At 35.2% G+C, this 14967-nt stretch overlaps 1 protein-coding gene across 1 annotated transcript; it reads left to right on the top strand.

Moving 5' to 3' along the window:
- Positions 1-592: 592 nt before the first annotated feature.
- On the top strand, positions 593-13704 carry LOC116302412 (MAM and LDL-receptor class A domain-containing protein 1). The gene is made up of 13 exons (XM_089027810.1): positions 593-628; positions 1737-1836; positions 3225-3319; positions 5294-5428; positions 5743-5981; positions 6766-6847; positions 7935-8069; positions 8796-9034; positions 9482-9563; positions 10007-10141; positions 10458-10699; positions 11433-11514; positions 13551-13704. The coding sequence occupies exons 2-13, from the start codon at positions 1784-1786 to the stop codon at positions 13553-13555; spliced, it is 1524 nt and encodes a 507-aa protein (XP_088883936.1). The 5' UTR covers positions 593-628; positions 1737-1783; the 3' UTR covers positions 13556-13704.
- Positions 13705-14967: the final 1263 nt, after the last annotated feature.

Raw genomic sequence — 14967 nt, 5'->3', positions numbered from 1 at the left:
AAAAAAATCTTAATGTCCAAACTTGTATGTCAAAAACCCGTTTCAACGTAATTCCAAATTTGAAAGGGAAAGGTTGTAACAATATTCCGAGACCTTTTGACAAAATTCATATTTTCACGCGTTGGTATATATTATTGTTATAAATTTCCCATTGTAATAAAATAAGTAACCAGGAATAAGTACTTCACCATAGTTTTCCACCGGTCCAAGGTAACAGTTTTTTTCTTCATTGTATTTTTACTAAACAGGTATACCGGTAACAATTTTTTTCTCTTTTTTGCTTTATTTTTCCTTTTTGTTTCTCGTAGTTATATCAGGTAAAAACGTATTTGGTAATCAAATCATTTCTAGGATCTTCCAGTATTTTCCAAGTTTCAAAAACTATTTTCTGTTAAGGAAGGGTTTATGCAGCTTCCAAAAATATCTTATTAACACGCATTAATTACAATTTCCAATGGTTTGTAACATTGACAATACCAACATTTTAACACCTGTATAATACGACTTTAATATAAAGTTCATAGTATACGTATGAGTTAACAACAACAGGTGCTATGTCATAAAACACGTATAAAACGCGTATATTCCTCATGAACAGACATTACAGTTGGCCAACGCTGGAACAAAGGTAAGTCGGTTGTTTGTGAAAATGTATTCATTATATTGCATACTTGCTTCTATAACTATTGTTAAGTCATAAATGTTTAGAGAAAATATTTAACATTTTTATTTATGATTTCCCCATAGCGAAGATCTTTACGACCCTAGACACTTTGCTTTCTCCCGTTATTCAAGTCAGACAACCAATCCCCCGTAGCGATGATCTTTACGACCCTAGACACTTTTCTCTCTTTCGTTGTTCAAGTCAGAGAAACCAATCCCCCACAGTGATGATCTTTACGACCCTAGACACTTTTCTCTCTTTCGTTGTTCAAGTCAGACAAACCGGTCCCCTCATTATTTTGACGACCATAGAAGTTTTGCTTATTTTCGTTGTTCAAGTATTTTTTCTTTCTTTACTTGCCTTTTTTTCTTTTCATTTCTTTTTCAAAAATGTTCATGTCGAATTCGTTATCAAACGACGGCCTTTTTGTTCGCCGCTTTTCCCCAAAATCCAAATATGGAATTGATCATACCATATATGGAATGAGCTTTCTCTATCCAGCTTCGACACTAACATATAGAGTAAAGCTTGATATGCAGTTAAAGATGAGCCAATCAGTGCAACCACTCCTAATTGCTAATAATTTACTGGTTTCATTTATTATTTATTTATTATTTATTATTTCTTTATTTGTTTCATTGTTTCCATTTTATTTTGATGTTTTATTTTGGTTATTCTTTTACTTCATTCGCTGTTACTTAAAATACTCGTATTTTTATAGTTCATTAAAATTATGTTGGCATTAGTATATGTAATAGGACTCCATGCTGTCCAATTAAGAAATAATTGGACGAGGAAAATTCCGAGGACTTCCAAAATTGGATGAGGCCGTAGGCCGAGTCCAATTTGGCAGTCAGAGGAATTTTTCGAGTCTAATTATTTCTTGATTGGGGAGCATGAAATCCCATTACCTATTAATCATATAGCTCCCTAATTAATCCCATATCGACAAGACCTGTCCAATTGAGAAAATAATTGGACAGTTACCTAGATAGGATTAATGAGAAGTTGTATAATTAAAACGAAATAATTCTACTCTAATCAGGTTTTCATCCATTCATATTTTATTCAGGTTATCAACAATAAACTATCTTTGAAAACCACGTTATTCAGGTGGAAATGGCTTCAAGGAACATTTTTGTCTTTTGCTCAATTTTCATTTTTCTCTTCTGGTAAGTAAAATATAAGTAAAACTAAAAACGAAATTTTCATAACATATAAATATTTATTGATAATAGCTTAATATTTATGATTAAATTAATATTAATCATTAACTTGATATTTATATTTAAATTAATATTTATTATTAGAATAATATCGATTATTAGATAAATATCACTTATTCTATTACATTCATTCATTCGTTCATTAATTTCTTTCTTCCTTCTACTGATTAGTATGCATTTTGCTACCTATCTCTGAAAAAGTCGATTTTCATAATATAAATAGTTATCGAAACTCGATGAAATTTTGCAAAAGTAAACTTAAGTTATCTGGTAGCAGTTTGTGTACGAAAACGTTTTGAATTTTCCGGAAACATCATGAAAATATACGGTAAAACCATCAACTGACATAAGCTATCCATATTGATTATCGTGGATATAGCTGAACTTCAAATAAAATTTCAAACCAAATATATTTACAACTAATTTCCCGAGGGACCAGACATTAAGTCTTTTGTTATATAGCAATTGAGAAATATTGAGAAGTCGGTTTACGAAATAAGGACTTTATTTAGCAAGCTAAATGCATGAAAACTGACCATGATTTTACAAATACAACTCACATACGGTCTTGTATTTCTCTACCAAAAAGCGAGGAGAGTAGCAACAGCATTTTTAGTCGCTTTTTTCGTATTTTCCAAATCCTTTTTCTCAATAGTTAAAGTCTGTAATTTCTCTGTAGAAACACTGGAAAATCTCTATTGTTTCGCTTCGAGCTCCATTTGGACTGAAAATTTAAGCAAAATATCTGCTCCCGCTCTGATGTTTGTGATTGGTGCAAAATATCACGCCATCAGCGATTTTCACGTTCTGATCACATGAACTTGTTTATTGTCACGATTATTGTCACGTGCAACTTATTTCCCGGTCGGGAAACATTTAGATTTAACTAGTGTCACGTGGTCATCTTTCAACCAATGAGAGTGTTTGTTATATCGGAAAATTCCGTAGCTATATAACAATCCACGGATAGTCAATTCCCCTTCGGCGAATAATTGTTAAATAATATAGCTAAGTTATAAACCGCGTATCCCCATGGGTAGCACGCTGACGTCAGAATTTTTCTCTTTTTCCTCTCCATGCGCGAAAAAAATCAAAGCTTTTCTATTTCTTGGGCGATAATTATAAAGAAAGTTTTACAAACTATACTGGAGAAATGACCGAAAACAAATGTACGCCTATACAAGGTGCTGAGCAACCACCAACATTCTTCGTGAATTTTCAAACGCCGAGCTCATTAAGCTTCTCTCGTGCTAAGCAGCCTCATCTCCCGCATGCATCCATAGCTTGATAGATGCACTCTGCTTATGAACCATTTTTTCATTATTTTTTTATAGCATGGCTGCTGGAGCTGCAAAGAAGGTGAATAAGAAAGGGTTGGAAGACTCCTCTGTTGCCAATGGTTCTCCTTCTTCCATAATTCCAGGAGGAGGTATGTCATGTCTAAAATCCAATAAATAGATATTAGCATAATTTGAGACTTGCGTACGAAGATCCTAGAATTTGCTGTGAGTAGTCGAGCGACCAGTGACTACGAGACAATAATCACTGCTCGAACAGTGATATGAGGTTTCTCAAAGTTTGCAAAAGTAAGTAATGCTAAAACGTTTTTTAAGTTTTTTAACCTGAATTGTGTTTTGATATTAAAGTTTTACATTTTATTAGAATTACTAAAATTGTATTAAAACAATTATTGAACTCGGGCTCAGTGGCCGGGAATATTTAACTCGCAGCTTGGTAAATATCCATTGATATTCACTTCACCTTCGGCGAATAATTGTTAAACATCCGTCTTCTATTAATTAGCAATCAGTCCAAGATTCCGAATGGACTATGAGTCAATGCTTTGCACCTCACTTGATACAGTCTTTTCCCCCTGGGAAACGTAATTCTTTCTCATGTAAAACAGATTAGATTAATGCATTTAGCATTGTTTACTAACTAGCGAATAGGCATATTGGAATGCAAGGGGATTCACTAGGGAATTAAGAGACGCTAATACTTAAGAGCTGAGGTTGTGTAATAAGGCATTCGCGTTCAACGGCCTTTCTGCGTCGTGCAAATTTTAAATAAATAAATAAATGTAAGGGAGATAAGTTAGATAAAGGAAATTATGTAGTAAGCTGGTTATTATGCTAACATTATACATATTGGCAATCCTGCACTTAAACACTTAATTATAATGCATGAATTTGTCACCACTATATTATTTCATTTCATTTCATTTCATTCAGTATAAGTAACCAATGTGTGTAATATATTCTTTCTATGATACAGAGTTCAATAAAGCACGCACGCGCTGTCGTGTGGACAATCTCCTAAAGTCTGTGTAGTATTAAATTATAAGTGATTTATGTTCGGTTGAGCGGGGGAGCGATTTAGAATATAAGATTCAATTGTTCCTGCCCCCTGTCATGGCTGCAATCACGTGATGTTGCAAAGCCTCTAATGACTCATAGGCCATGAGGGCGAGAGGAGTAATAGTTTTAGTCAAATCCAACTAGTCGGTCCTATATATAGATGCAAACAAGTTTTAAATTAAAGTTAAATTTAATGTTTTGGTTTTACACTATATTTATAAAATACTGATAAAAGTTGTTTTAATAAGCTATTGTAGACATTGGAGAAATTCAGGTTCTACGGTGTGCAAGTTATCGTAAAAATTGAGCACGAAACAAACAGAACTATTTTTACATTGTTCTGATAAACAGAATTGTCTTAAACTTTGAAAAATAATAGGATATTACCTGTTCTTATGGAAAATAACAAAAAAATATGGAGTCCCGTGCAAAATTTTCGCCCTCTTGAAGTTCAAAACATATATGGTTCTTCAATAAAATCGTAAAGATTATTCAGCGGTTTTTGATAGCGCGCACATCGTGCACTCAAATCGAATGTTGAAAAGTAGTAATCCACCTTAAGATTTTGGACTTTTCTAGCAAAAAAAAAAAAAAAAAAAAAAAAAAAACCAAAACAAAACAAAACAAAACGTAATTCGATCTTGTTAGAACAAGCCGCGTGGCGTATGCCAAAATCCAAACCCGGGTTTGATGGGTTGCGCATGCTTGAGATTGGAGTTGAAATTGATTTTTTTTTCGATGATTATGAAATTATGGCATAAATGTTTTGCCCAAAATTCATATTTCTTCTCCTTCTTCTTCTTCTTCTTCTTCTTTTTCTTCTTCTTAATTTGCACTTAGATCAGCCCAGAGGTTGGTTATTTCAGGGTTCTAACATTAAGTTAGAGGTTCTTTAAAAAGAACACGATGTAATTCATGCTCGTTTTCATGTTTTGGTCTGGTTGACGAGCAAATCTCCTTCAACTCTTTGTGTGCATGTTCCAAAATACCTTAAAACAACCTCACAATAAAGTGCTTTAGGATAATTTTCTGATTTCTCCTTACAGAGTTCAACTGTACCTTTGATGCTGATACATGCGGGTTTACCCAAAGACGAAATGATCGATTTGATTGGACCAGAACATCTGGTCCCACACAAAGTCAAGGAACTGGTCCAAAAAGTGACCATACATCAGGAAATGGTAATATAATTGAGTTAAATATAAAGGAAATTAGAGGTTGTGTAGCAGTAAACGACGCTTATCATCTCTGGGGTCTAGGATTATATTCTAGGGCTTCACAACACGTGTGAGTAGATTTTAGATATGCCCTCGGATCTCTCCATTTATCCTAGAGGAGATCTTGAACCTTGAAATATATGCGTCACTCAACGTGACGAATTATGGTTAAGATCATACCCAAAGAAAAAAAGCACAACCAAAGATAGTTGGAAGATACCTGCAAGATATCTAAATACCACTAACTCACAGGAAAATAAATTTGAAATAACTTCTAGGTTTCTACATGTATATCGAGGCTTCAAATCCAAGAGCCAAGGGTGATATTGCTGTTATCGATAAACAAGTGACTCTCACTGGCAACGAATGTCTCAAGTTCTTCTATCAAATGAATGGCAAATATATTGGTACTCTGAACGTGTATGTTGGTAACACCAAGGTCTTTAGCGCGTCTGGTAATCACGACCAGCTATGGATCCCTGCTCAAGTGCGCCTTCCTAAAAGAGGATCACAGAGGGTAAACAATAGCCATCAGTTTCTCAGTGCATGCGGGCTTAGCCTCGAATACAGGAGTTGTTTCCTTTGTTATTCTAATTATGTTCTTGATTATCGATCTCGGAAGTTAGGGATAAGCCCGCATGACTGGATTTATAAGGGTCAGAGAGGAACACGGAGGGTAAACAACAGTTTCTCAGTATAATTCGTTTGTTTTACTTGAAGTCATTTCTTGTCTCGTACGAAATGCCCAAGGTTTTTCGACAGCATAGTGGACATAATGAGATTCAATCACTTTTATAAACGTTAACTACTTGAAACCCAGCAAATAACCTTTTCTGATTTCGATAAACATGATGTTTGACAGAAAAAAAGCCTTCTGCGCATGCTCTATGAACTTGGCGAAATACAATAAAGAAATTTAAATTCAATATTTAATATTATAATAATGATATATACTTATTTCAATAAAGTTAGTCACCAAAAACCTACAAAACAGTGACCGCTGAGAATCATGAGAAATGTTTTTTATCCAACAACAGCTTTCGACACAAACTGCAGCAGTTGAGGATGCTCAGAGGAGGTTAACTTGTAACTCGTAGAAGATCTCAAGTCCATCAACAGTTATCAAGCGGTTGAAACATGTAAAATGTATCTACCCATATTCCTTGTCGGTCTCAGTTTTGTAGCTTTTCAGGTGACTAATTTTATTGAAATAAGTGTATATGTACATGACAATGAAAAAAGACACAGGGACTCAGAAAAAAAATATCTTATTCATCGTTTCTATTTATTTTTTATAACAGTTGTCTTTTGAAGGTATTCGTGGAATTAATTGGCAGGGAGATATTGCTATCGATGATATCTCGATCTTCGCCTGTCCTACAGGTACATCATATTACACATGTGGACAGGATATGGGGAGGAGGAGGGTAAAAGTTCAAAAGTTGATATCTTTCACCGAGGCAAGTCCAGGCAGAGTGAGCGTGATATCATGCCACGTGTCAGTTAAAACCCCCTGGGGGGGGGGGGGGGGTTGAGTTAATTGACCTAATCCCCATACCCCTCCACGGTAGAATTACTTCCGGTCAATTAACTATTGACACCGGATACTGCTAACAATTTTGTAAATACACAAGGATGAACAGAAAGTCCAGGAGGGACATAAAAATAGGGCTATATAAATAAATAAAGTTATTATTATTATTACCACAGCGTGAGCTTGAATGAACTTGACATGATAAATGTATTATCTGTAGGAAAACCTACAGATAATACATTTATCATGTCGAGTTCACACGATATCAGGGATTGGCTGAGGGCTCTCGACCAATCAGAATTGAGATACTTAGTAAAATGTATAATGATAGATTTTCGCTGAATAAGCGCGCACTTATCTGAGAACATCTTTATAAAATAACTGTTATGAATGTCGCGCTCTGATTGGTTTGGAGGGCGTGCTTTATGAGAGCACATTGCACGCGCGCGCACTTTCCGGTGCTTCATTCCTATCTATTATTGTTATTTGTATTTTATAAAAGAAATAGAAAACTTGCTTGCTGTGCTGTGTGCAGTCATAAAGCACTTGGGGGTTGGCAGAACACTCGAGAAGTGTCCAGAAGCACTCCGCTACGCGTCGTGCTTCTCCTAACACTTCTCTCGTGTTCTGCCAACCCCCTCGTGCTTTATGACAGCACACAGCACGCGCGCGCGTTTTCTATTTCTTCATTAATTTCTCCGGCTGCGGTGTTGAATACTTCGAAGTTTCTTTTAACTCGTAGGATTATGATTTTTTTTTTTAAATATAGCTAAAAAGCTTCATGAGACAAAAAATTATTCAGGGGTTTTAGAAACTTGAAATCCTGTCATCTTGTCATTTAAATTTTTGTTAAGATTAAAACATTTTTACAGGGACCCTACCTCCATTAGTTTGACCTTCAAGGGCTTTTCGATAATTTTTGGATTCTCCTTACAGAACTCAACTGCAATTTTGATGCTGATACATGCGGGTTTACCCAAAGACGAAATGATCAATTTGATTGGAGCAAAACGTCTGGAAAGACACCAACCCATAACAGTGGTCCAGATAGTGACCATACATCAGGACGTGGTAAGGGAAGCTTGGTTATGAACGAAATGATATATATAATACAATATTGAGTTAAAAATAAAGGAAATTAGAGGTTGTGTGGCAGTAAAGACGCGTCTCACCTCTGGGGTCTCTGATTCCATTGCTTTCATTTTTGTGTATTTGATTATTACATGTTGACTAGTATTTTTAGTTGTCTATCGATTAAAATGCTTTCACTCTCCTGGAGTGAACAATGAAATCAGAAAGAATATTTAACCGCTTCAGTGATTTTTTCCCATATTGATCCTCTCGATCCAGTCGCATAGATAGGCTCGAGCCAGTCGACGACAACAATTTTTTCAACTGACTATGTTTTAGGACTTCACATCACATGTGAGTAGAGTTTGCTAGATCTCTTTTCGGATCAAGGGAGAGATCCGAGGGAAGGTCTAACAAACTCTACTCACATGTGATCGAACCCGAGGCCCCCAGATGTGAGACGCGAGTGCTCTACTAATGAAAACGGTATTTTGGCAAACTTGACTTGCCTGTCCAAACAAGGTTTCAATGTTTGGTTAATATGGTTAAGATATAAAAATATATGCTTCACTCAACGTGATGAAACTTGAAGTGTATGCGTCACTCAACGTAACCAAAGGTTAAAATTATATCCAAATACATGAAGCACAACCAAACAAGGTTGGAACGTTCCTAAATACCACGTACTAGCTCACAGGAAAAATAAAATTGAAATAACACTTCTAGGTTCCTACATGTATATCGAGGCTTCATTTCCACGAAGGGAAGGAGATAGGGCTTTCCTAGACAGAGCAGTAACTCTCACTGGTAACGAATGTCTCAAGTTCTTCTATAACATGAATGGAGACGATATTGGTACTCTAAACGTGCTTGTTGGTAACACCAAGGTGTTTAGCATGTCTGGTAATCAAGGCAAACTATGGATCCCTGCTCTAGTGCGCCTTCCTAAAAGAGGATCACAGAGGGTAAACAATAGCCATCAGTTTCTCAGTGCATGCGGGCTTAGCCTCGAATACAGGAGTTGTTTCCTTTGTTATTCTAATGATGTTCTTGATTATCGATCTCGGAAGTTAGGGATAAGCCCGCATGACTGGATTTATAAGGGTCATCAATAATTTGTAGGTTTTACCTTTTCTTGTGTCGTACGAAATGGTACATCGACAGCATGGTGGTCGTTGTTTGAACACCATTTGGAGCCGATAATGAGATTCAAACATTTTTATCACCTATTATACATGAGATAAAACAATAAGCTGGGGCATTGAATAGCATTTATATGCAATAGTTACTCTGGCCAACAGCAACAGTGAAACTGATAGCCTCCTAAGAAAGTCAAGTGAGTTGTACTTTCCAGTAATGAGCTCCTTCATGAGTAAATCAAAATGTAAATGAAATCTATTTTTTCATAACAGCTGTCATTTGAAGGTATTCGTGGAGGATCATATAGGGGAGATATTGCTATCGATGATATCTCGACCTTCGCCTGTCCTACAGGTACATCTTATAAGGCCCCGTCCACACGTATCCCGAAATATATGTATCCGCAATTTTTTTTTTTTATTGGGGGGATACGGGAAATTTTTCTGTCCGTATCCGAAATTTTCTAAAACGGTCTCCAGAGTGGAAATTTTCGGATACGCTCCGAATACGAATAAGGATACGTACATCAGGGCGGATCAAGAAATTTCCGGATACGTGTGGACAGTGAAAACGATTCGAAAACCATTCGAATACGCTGCGTGTGGACGCGAACATTTTCGTACTAACGCAAGTGCTCGCTCATTTACAGCCGACTCGCTATAATTCATGCTTGTTTTCATGTTTTGAACAGGTTGACGAGCAAATCTCCTTCAACTCTTTGTGTGCATGTTCCAAAATACCTTAAAACAACCTCACAATAAAGTGCTTTAGGATAATTTTCTGATTTCTCCTTACAGAGTTCAACTGTACCTTTGATGCTGATACATGCGGGTTTACCCAAAGCCGAAATGATCGATTTGATTGGACCAGAATATCTGGTCCCACACAAAGTCAAGGAACTGGTCCAAAAAGTGACCATACATCAGGAAATGGTAATATAATTGAGTTAAATATAAAGGAAATTAGAGGTTGTGTAGCAGTAAACGACGCTTATCATCTCTGGGGTCTAGGATTATATTCTAGGGCTTCACATCACGTGTGAGTAGATTTTAGATATGCCCTCGGATCTCTCCATTTATCCTAGAGGAGATCTTGAACCTTGAAATATATGCGTCACTCAACGTGACGAATTATGGTTAAGATCATACCCAAAGAAAAAAAGCACAACCAAAGATAGTTGGAAGATACCTGCAAGATATCTAAATACCACTAACTCACAGGAAAATAAATTTGAAATAATACTTCTAGGTTTCTACATGTATATCGAGGCTTCAGGTCACGCAGAGAGAGACAAGGCTTCCCTAAACACATTTGTGATTCTCACTGGTAACGAATGTCTCAATTTCTTCTATCACATGAATGGCAATGGTCTTGGTACTCTGAACGTGTACGTTGGTAACACCAAGGTGTTTAGCAAGTCTGGTAGTCAAGGCAATCGATGGATCCTTGCTAAAGTGCGCCTATCTCATAATCAAAGAGGATTACATAGGGTAAACAATAGTCATCAGTTTCTCAGCATTGACGACCAGGGTGGGGAAGGGGGGGGGGGGGGGGGACTCCGGCAAAAAAGTACCAGTGATGCTCGGTAGCTTGGTAGGAATCTAGTTTTATGCACCTTTTTATGGTTTTTGACTCGATCTTTTATGTTTGAATTCTGAATAAAATTCTTTTGAACAAAACTACATTTGATCTGATGATTCAGGATCAATGACAGCGTACGGGCATTACATTGGTTTCAAGACGGATTCCTGCATGTCGTTGAATTTTGTCCTATGATAAACGGGTAATCGTATGGTTCCTCGTAAAATTGAGGATTAATTTCACTTGTGTTTCAAAGAGCAGCGCATGAGGAGATGGAGGGGGGGGGGAGGGATAACAAAATAAAAAGTACAGCCGAGACCACTAAACGTGTCCACTAAACTTGATGGGCTAAAAGCATTCCCACGAAAGTCAAAAGATAAAAACATGCCCACCAGTGTGGTGACGTTTACAATGAATGCTAATTAGAAATCTTTGGTTAAATGTCACCAACGACCCCCAGAGAGCCACACCGCGATGAAATAACGTCCAATGTAAGAATACCCATCGGGTCTTGTATAATCGCACCATTGCAACCAGGGACACTGATAGCCTCCTAAGAAAGTCAAGTGAGTTGTACCCTCCGGGTAATGAGCTCCTTCATGAGTAAATCAAAATGTAAAGGAAATTTATTTTTTATAACAGCTGTCCTTTGAAGGGATCCGCGGATATTCATATCAGGGAGATATTGCTATCGATGATATCTCGATCTTCACCTGTCCTACAGGTACATTATATTTTACATTATATCTTACATTTTATTTTACATTTTATTATACATTATATTATATATTATATTATATATTATATTATACATTTTATTTTACCTTTTATTTTACATTATATTATATATTATATTATACATTTTATTTTACCTTTTATTTTACATTTTATTATACATTATATTATACATTATATTATACATTATATTATACATTTTATTTTACCTTTTATTTTACATTTTATTATACATTATATTATACATTATATTATACATTTTATTTTACCTTTTATTTTACATTTTATTATACATTATATTATACATTATATTATACATTTTATTTTACCTTTTATTTTACCTTCTATTTTACATTTTATTATACATTATATTATACATTATATTACACATTTTATTTTACCTTTTATTTTACCTTTTATTTTACATTTTATTATACATTATATTATACATTATATTATACATTCTATTTTACCTTTTATTTTACATTTTATTACACATTATATTATATATCATATTATACATTTTATTTTACCTTTTATTTTACTTTTTATTTTACATTTTATTATACATTATATTATACATTATATTATACATTTTATTTTACCTTTTATTTTACATTTTATTATACATTTTATTATACATTATATTATACATTTTACATATTATTATATTATTAGTATAGGAAATCGCACGATCTCGAGTACAATTTGGAAATTAATAAACACGAGTAATGTTTTCAAAGTTCTTGTAATTGCACGAGCCTTTAGGAACTTTCAAAACATTACGAGTGTCTATTAATCCCAAATTGTACGACAAGATCGTGCGATTTTTTGTTTTTAGTTCACTCAACAAAATTTCAGTAAAAAATGCGAAGCGACGCCGTTCATCTTTGTCTATTTGGAGGCCGATTTTCAGTCTGAAATGCATAAAAAAGATTAGTTCTTACGGCTCCAAAATTTTATTTATATGTTTTTTAAGTACAAAATGATAGAAAATAATTGTTTTCACAATGTTTTGGCCGTGTTGCCATAGCGACTTAATTCGGTACTCCTACGGAGTACAATTAACGCTATAATTGTACTCCTCTCGACCAATCAGAGTCGAGTAATTTTGTTGAGTGTACTATAATACATAATATAATACATTTCCCTCACTATTTCACCTCTGAATGCTTAACAAAATTCAGCCAGTCTCTGATGGTATATGAAATCCACAAGATAAACGTGTTATCTTTAGTTTTATTTTCTTTGCAGATAATACGTTTATCATGTCACTATTAATGCGAATTAGAAGCTTAACGAAATCCGCGTTTGTATAGGAAATCGCACGATCTCGAGTACAATTTGGAAATTAATAGACACGAGTAATGTTTTGAAAGTTCTTGTAATTGCACGAGACTTTAGGCGAGTCAATTAAAGAACTTTCAAACATTACGAGTGTCTATTAATTCCAAATTGTACGAGAAGATCGTGCGATTTTTTGTTTATAGTTCACTCAACAAAATTTCAGTAAAAAATGCGAAGCGACGCCATTCATCTTGGTCTATTTGGCGGCCGATTTTTAGTCCATCGCGCAACTGAAATGCATAAAAAAGATTAGTTCTTACGGATTTAGAATTTTATTTATATGTTTTTTAAATACAAAATGATAGAAAATAATTGTTTTCACAATGTTTTGGCCGTGTTGCCATAGCGACTTAATTCGGTACTCCTACGGAGTACAATTAACGTTATAATTGTACTCCTCTCGACCAATCAGAGTCGAGTAATTTTGTTAAAGTGTACTATAAGAAGCTTAACGAAATCCGCGTTTGTTACGAAAGCGCTCACTCATCTCGAAAATCGTCTATTGACCTTAAACTTGCCATCTTCTCATTTTTAACAAGATTAAAACATTTTTGTATGAACACTACCTCCATTAATTAACTCCACCCCTGATTCCTTATTTTCCAGTATGACTTAGATCAGACCAGATGTTTTTTAAGAACTCAATAAAATTCATGCTTGTTTTGATATTTTGAACAGATTGACGACAAAAACCAGCTGGGGTCATGGCTGCACAGATCCTGGTAGATTTAGTGTCTATACCAAGGTCAAGTATCACCTTCAATAGATAAGGAAAAAAGTAGCAAACAACTGATGTAGTAAACAGGAAAATAAACACATGCTTATGAAACTATTTTTGGGCTTCTTGTCATATTATTTCAATGTCCAGTGACATCGGCGTCAAACCTGAAACTACGTCTGGACCGACTAATCAAATTCATGGCAACCCTACTAACTCACTAAGTCAGGGCATGGCTAACTCACAGATCGAACCCTTAAACAACTTCTGGGCTGATCTAAGTCAGGGCATGGCTAACTCACAGATTGAACCCTTAAACAACCTCTTGGCTGATCTAAGTCAGGGCATGGCTAACTCACAGATGGAACCCTGAAACAACCTCTGTGCTGATCTAAGTCAGGGCACGGCTAACTCACATATTGAACCCTGAAACAACCTCTGGGATGATCTAAGTCAGGGCACGACAAACTCGCAGATTGATCCCTGAACTGAGCTTGCCATGATAAAAACATGTGAATAATTTGTTAAAAAAGGTATTAATCATTGCAAGCTCACCGTTCGTCTTGCCTTGAAGACACAGCTACCTTTCAAGATAGCGCAGGGAACTGTGAAAATAACTATTCATTCCACATGCGGCGAGTCGAACCCTGGACCTCAGAACCTCAGCGGGGAGAGGCGAACAATCAATCCTCAATCGTTATAGATGTATAATTTTGTAAAACTAATTAAGCAGTTATGCATTGAAATAAATTTTCTAATAATTGCTAAGCAAAATGTTCTTGAAAATTAAGCCTAATTTATTTATTCATTTTATTTATTTATTTTCTTAGAGTAACTTGGATTCAAAAAAGTATACTCACACATTTCTTTGCTATCGGAGAAAACGAATATTTATTTGATAATTAAAAATCTTCTGTATTTTTGAAAAACGTGCTGAAACTCACGCATGCGCAAACGCTTTTCTCTAGTGTTCTATGCCAGAACAGCGAATCGAAATATGGCAACCAATTGGAATAACTATCCTTATTTACTGACTACCCTCCAAAACATGTTAAAACGTTTTACTTTTCCAGTGAACACAAGACTATTCAGTCCAAAAGAATAGTTATCCAAATTGGTCGCCAAATTTTGATTCGGTTTTTGGATCCAGTTGAGTTGACCTTCAGAACGAACTCAAGTTCAACATATAAAAAATTAGTATTCAACATCATATTTTGATTAGCAACCCCATGATTCTGTCAAGAGAACCCATCAAATATGAATTTTTCATTCTTTGAATTTATCGTAAATACTACTAGTTGAACTCATAATGGAATTCTAGTTGATTCAACACGAGAAATCTAAATCGTACTCAGCCCCTGCTATGAAAATGCTAAC

This window comes from Actinia tenebrosa, unplaced genomic scaffold (assembly GCF_029948245.1).
Source record: "Actinia tenebrosa isolate PJP-AT-01 unplaced genomic scaffold, QUT_ActTen_1.0 PGA_scaffold11__36_contigs__length_13525064, whole genome shotgun sequence".
Classification (NCBI taxonomy): Eukaryota; Metazoa; Cnidaria; class Anthozoa; order Actiniaria; family Actiniidae; genus Actinia; species Actinia tenebrosa.
This window is presented reverse-complemented; position numbering and strand designations above follow the sequence as displayed.

Bases quoted from the DNA above. Each gene is read 5' to 3' on its own strand.
- LOC116302412 (XM_089027810.1), top strand. From the start codon at position 1,784: ATGGCTTCAAGGAACATTTTTGTCTTTTGCTCAATTTTCATTTTTCTC. The intron at 5,429-5,742 runs GTAATATAATTG...AATAACTTCTAG, and splicing joins TGACCATACATCAGGAAATG to GTTTCTACATGTATATCGAG. The intron at 9,564-10,006 runs GTACATCTTATA...TTCTCCTTACAG, and splicing joins GACCTTCGCCTGTCCTACAG to AGTTCAACTGTACCTTTGAT.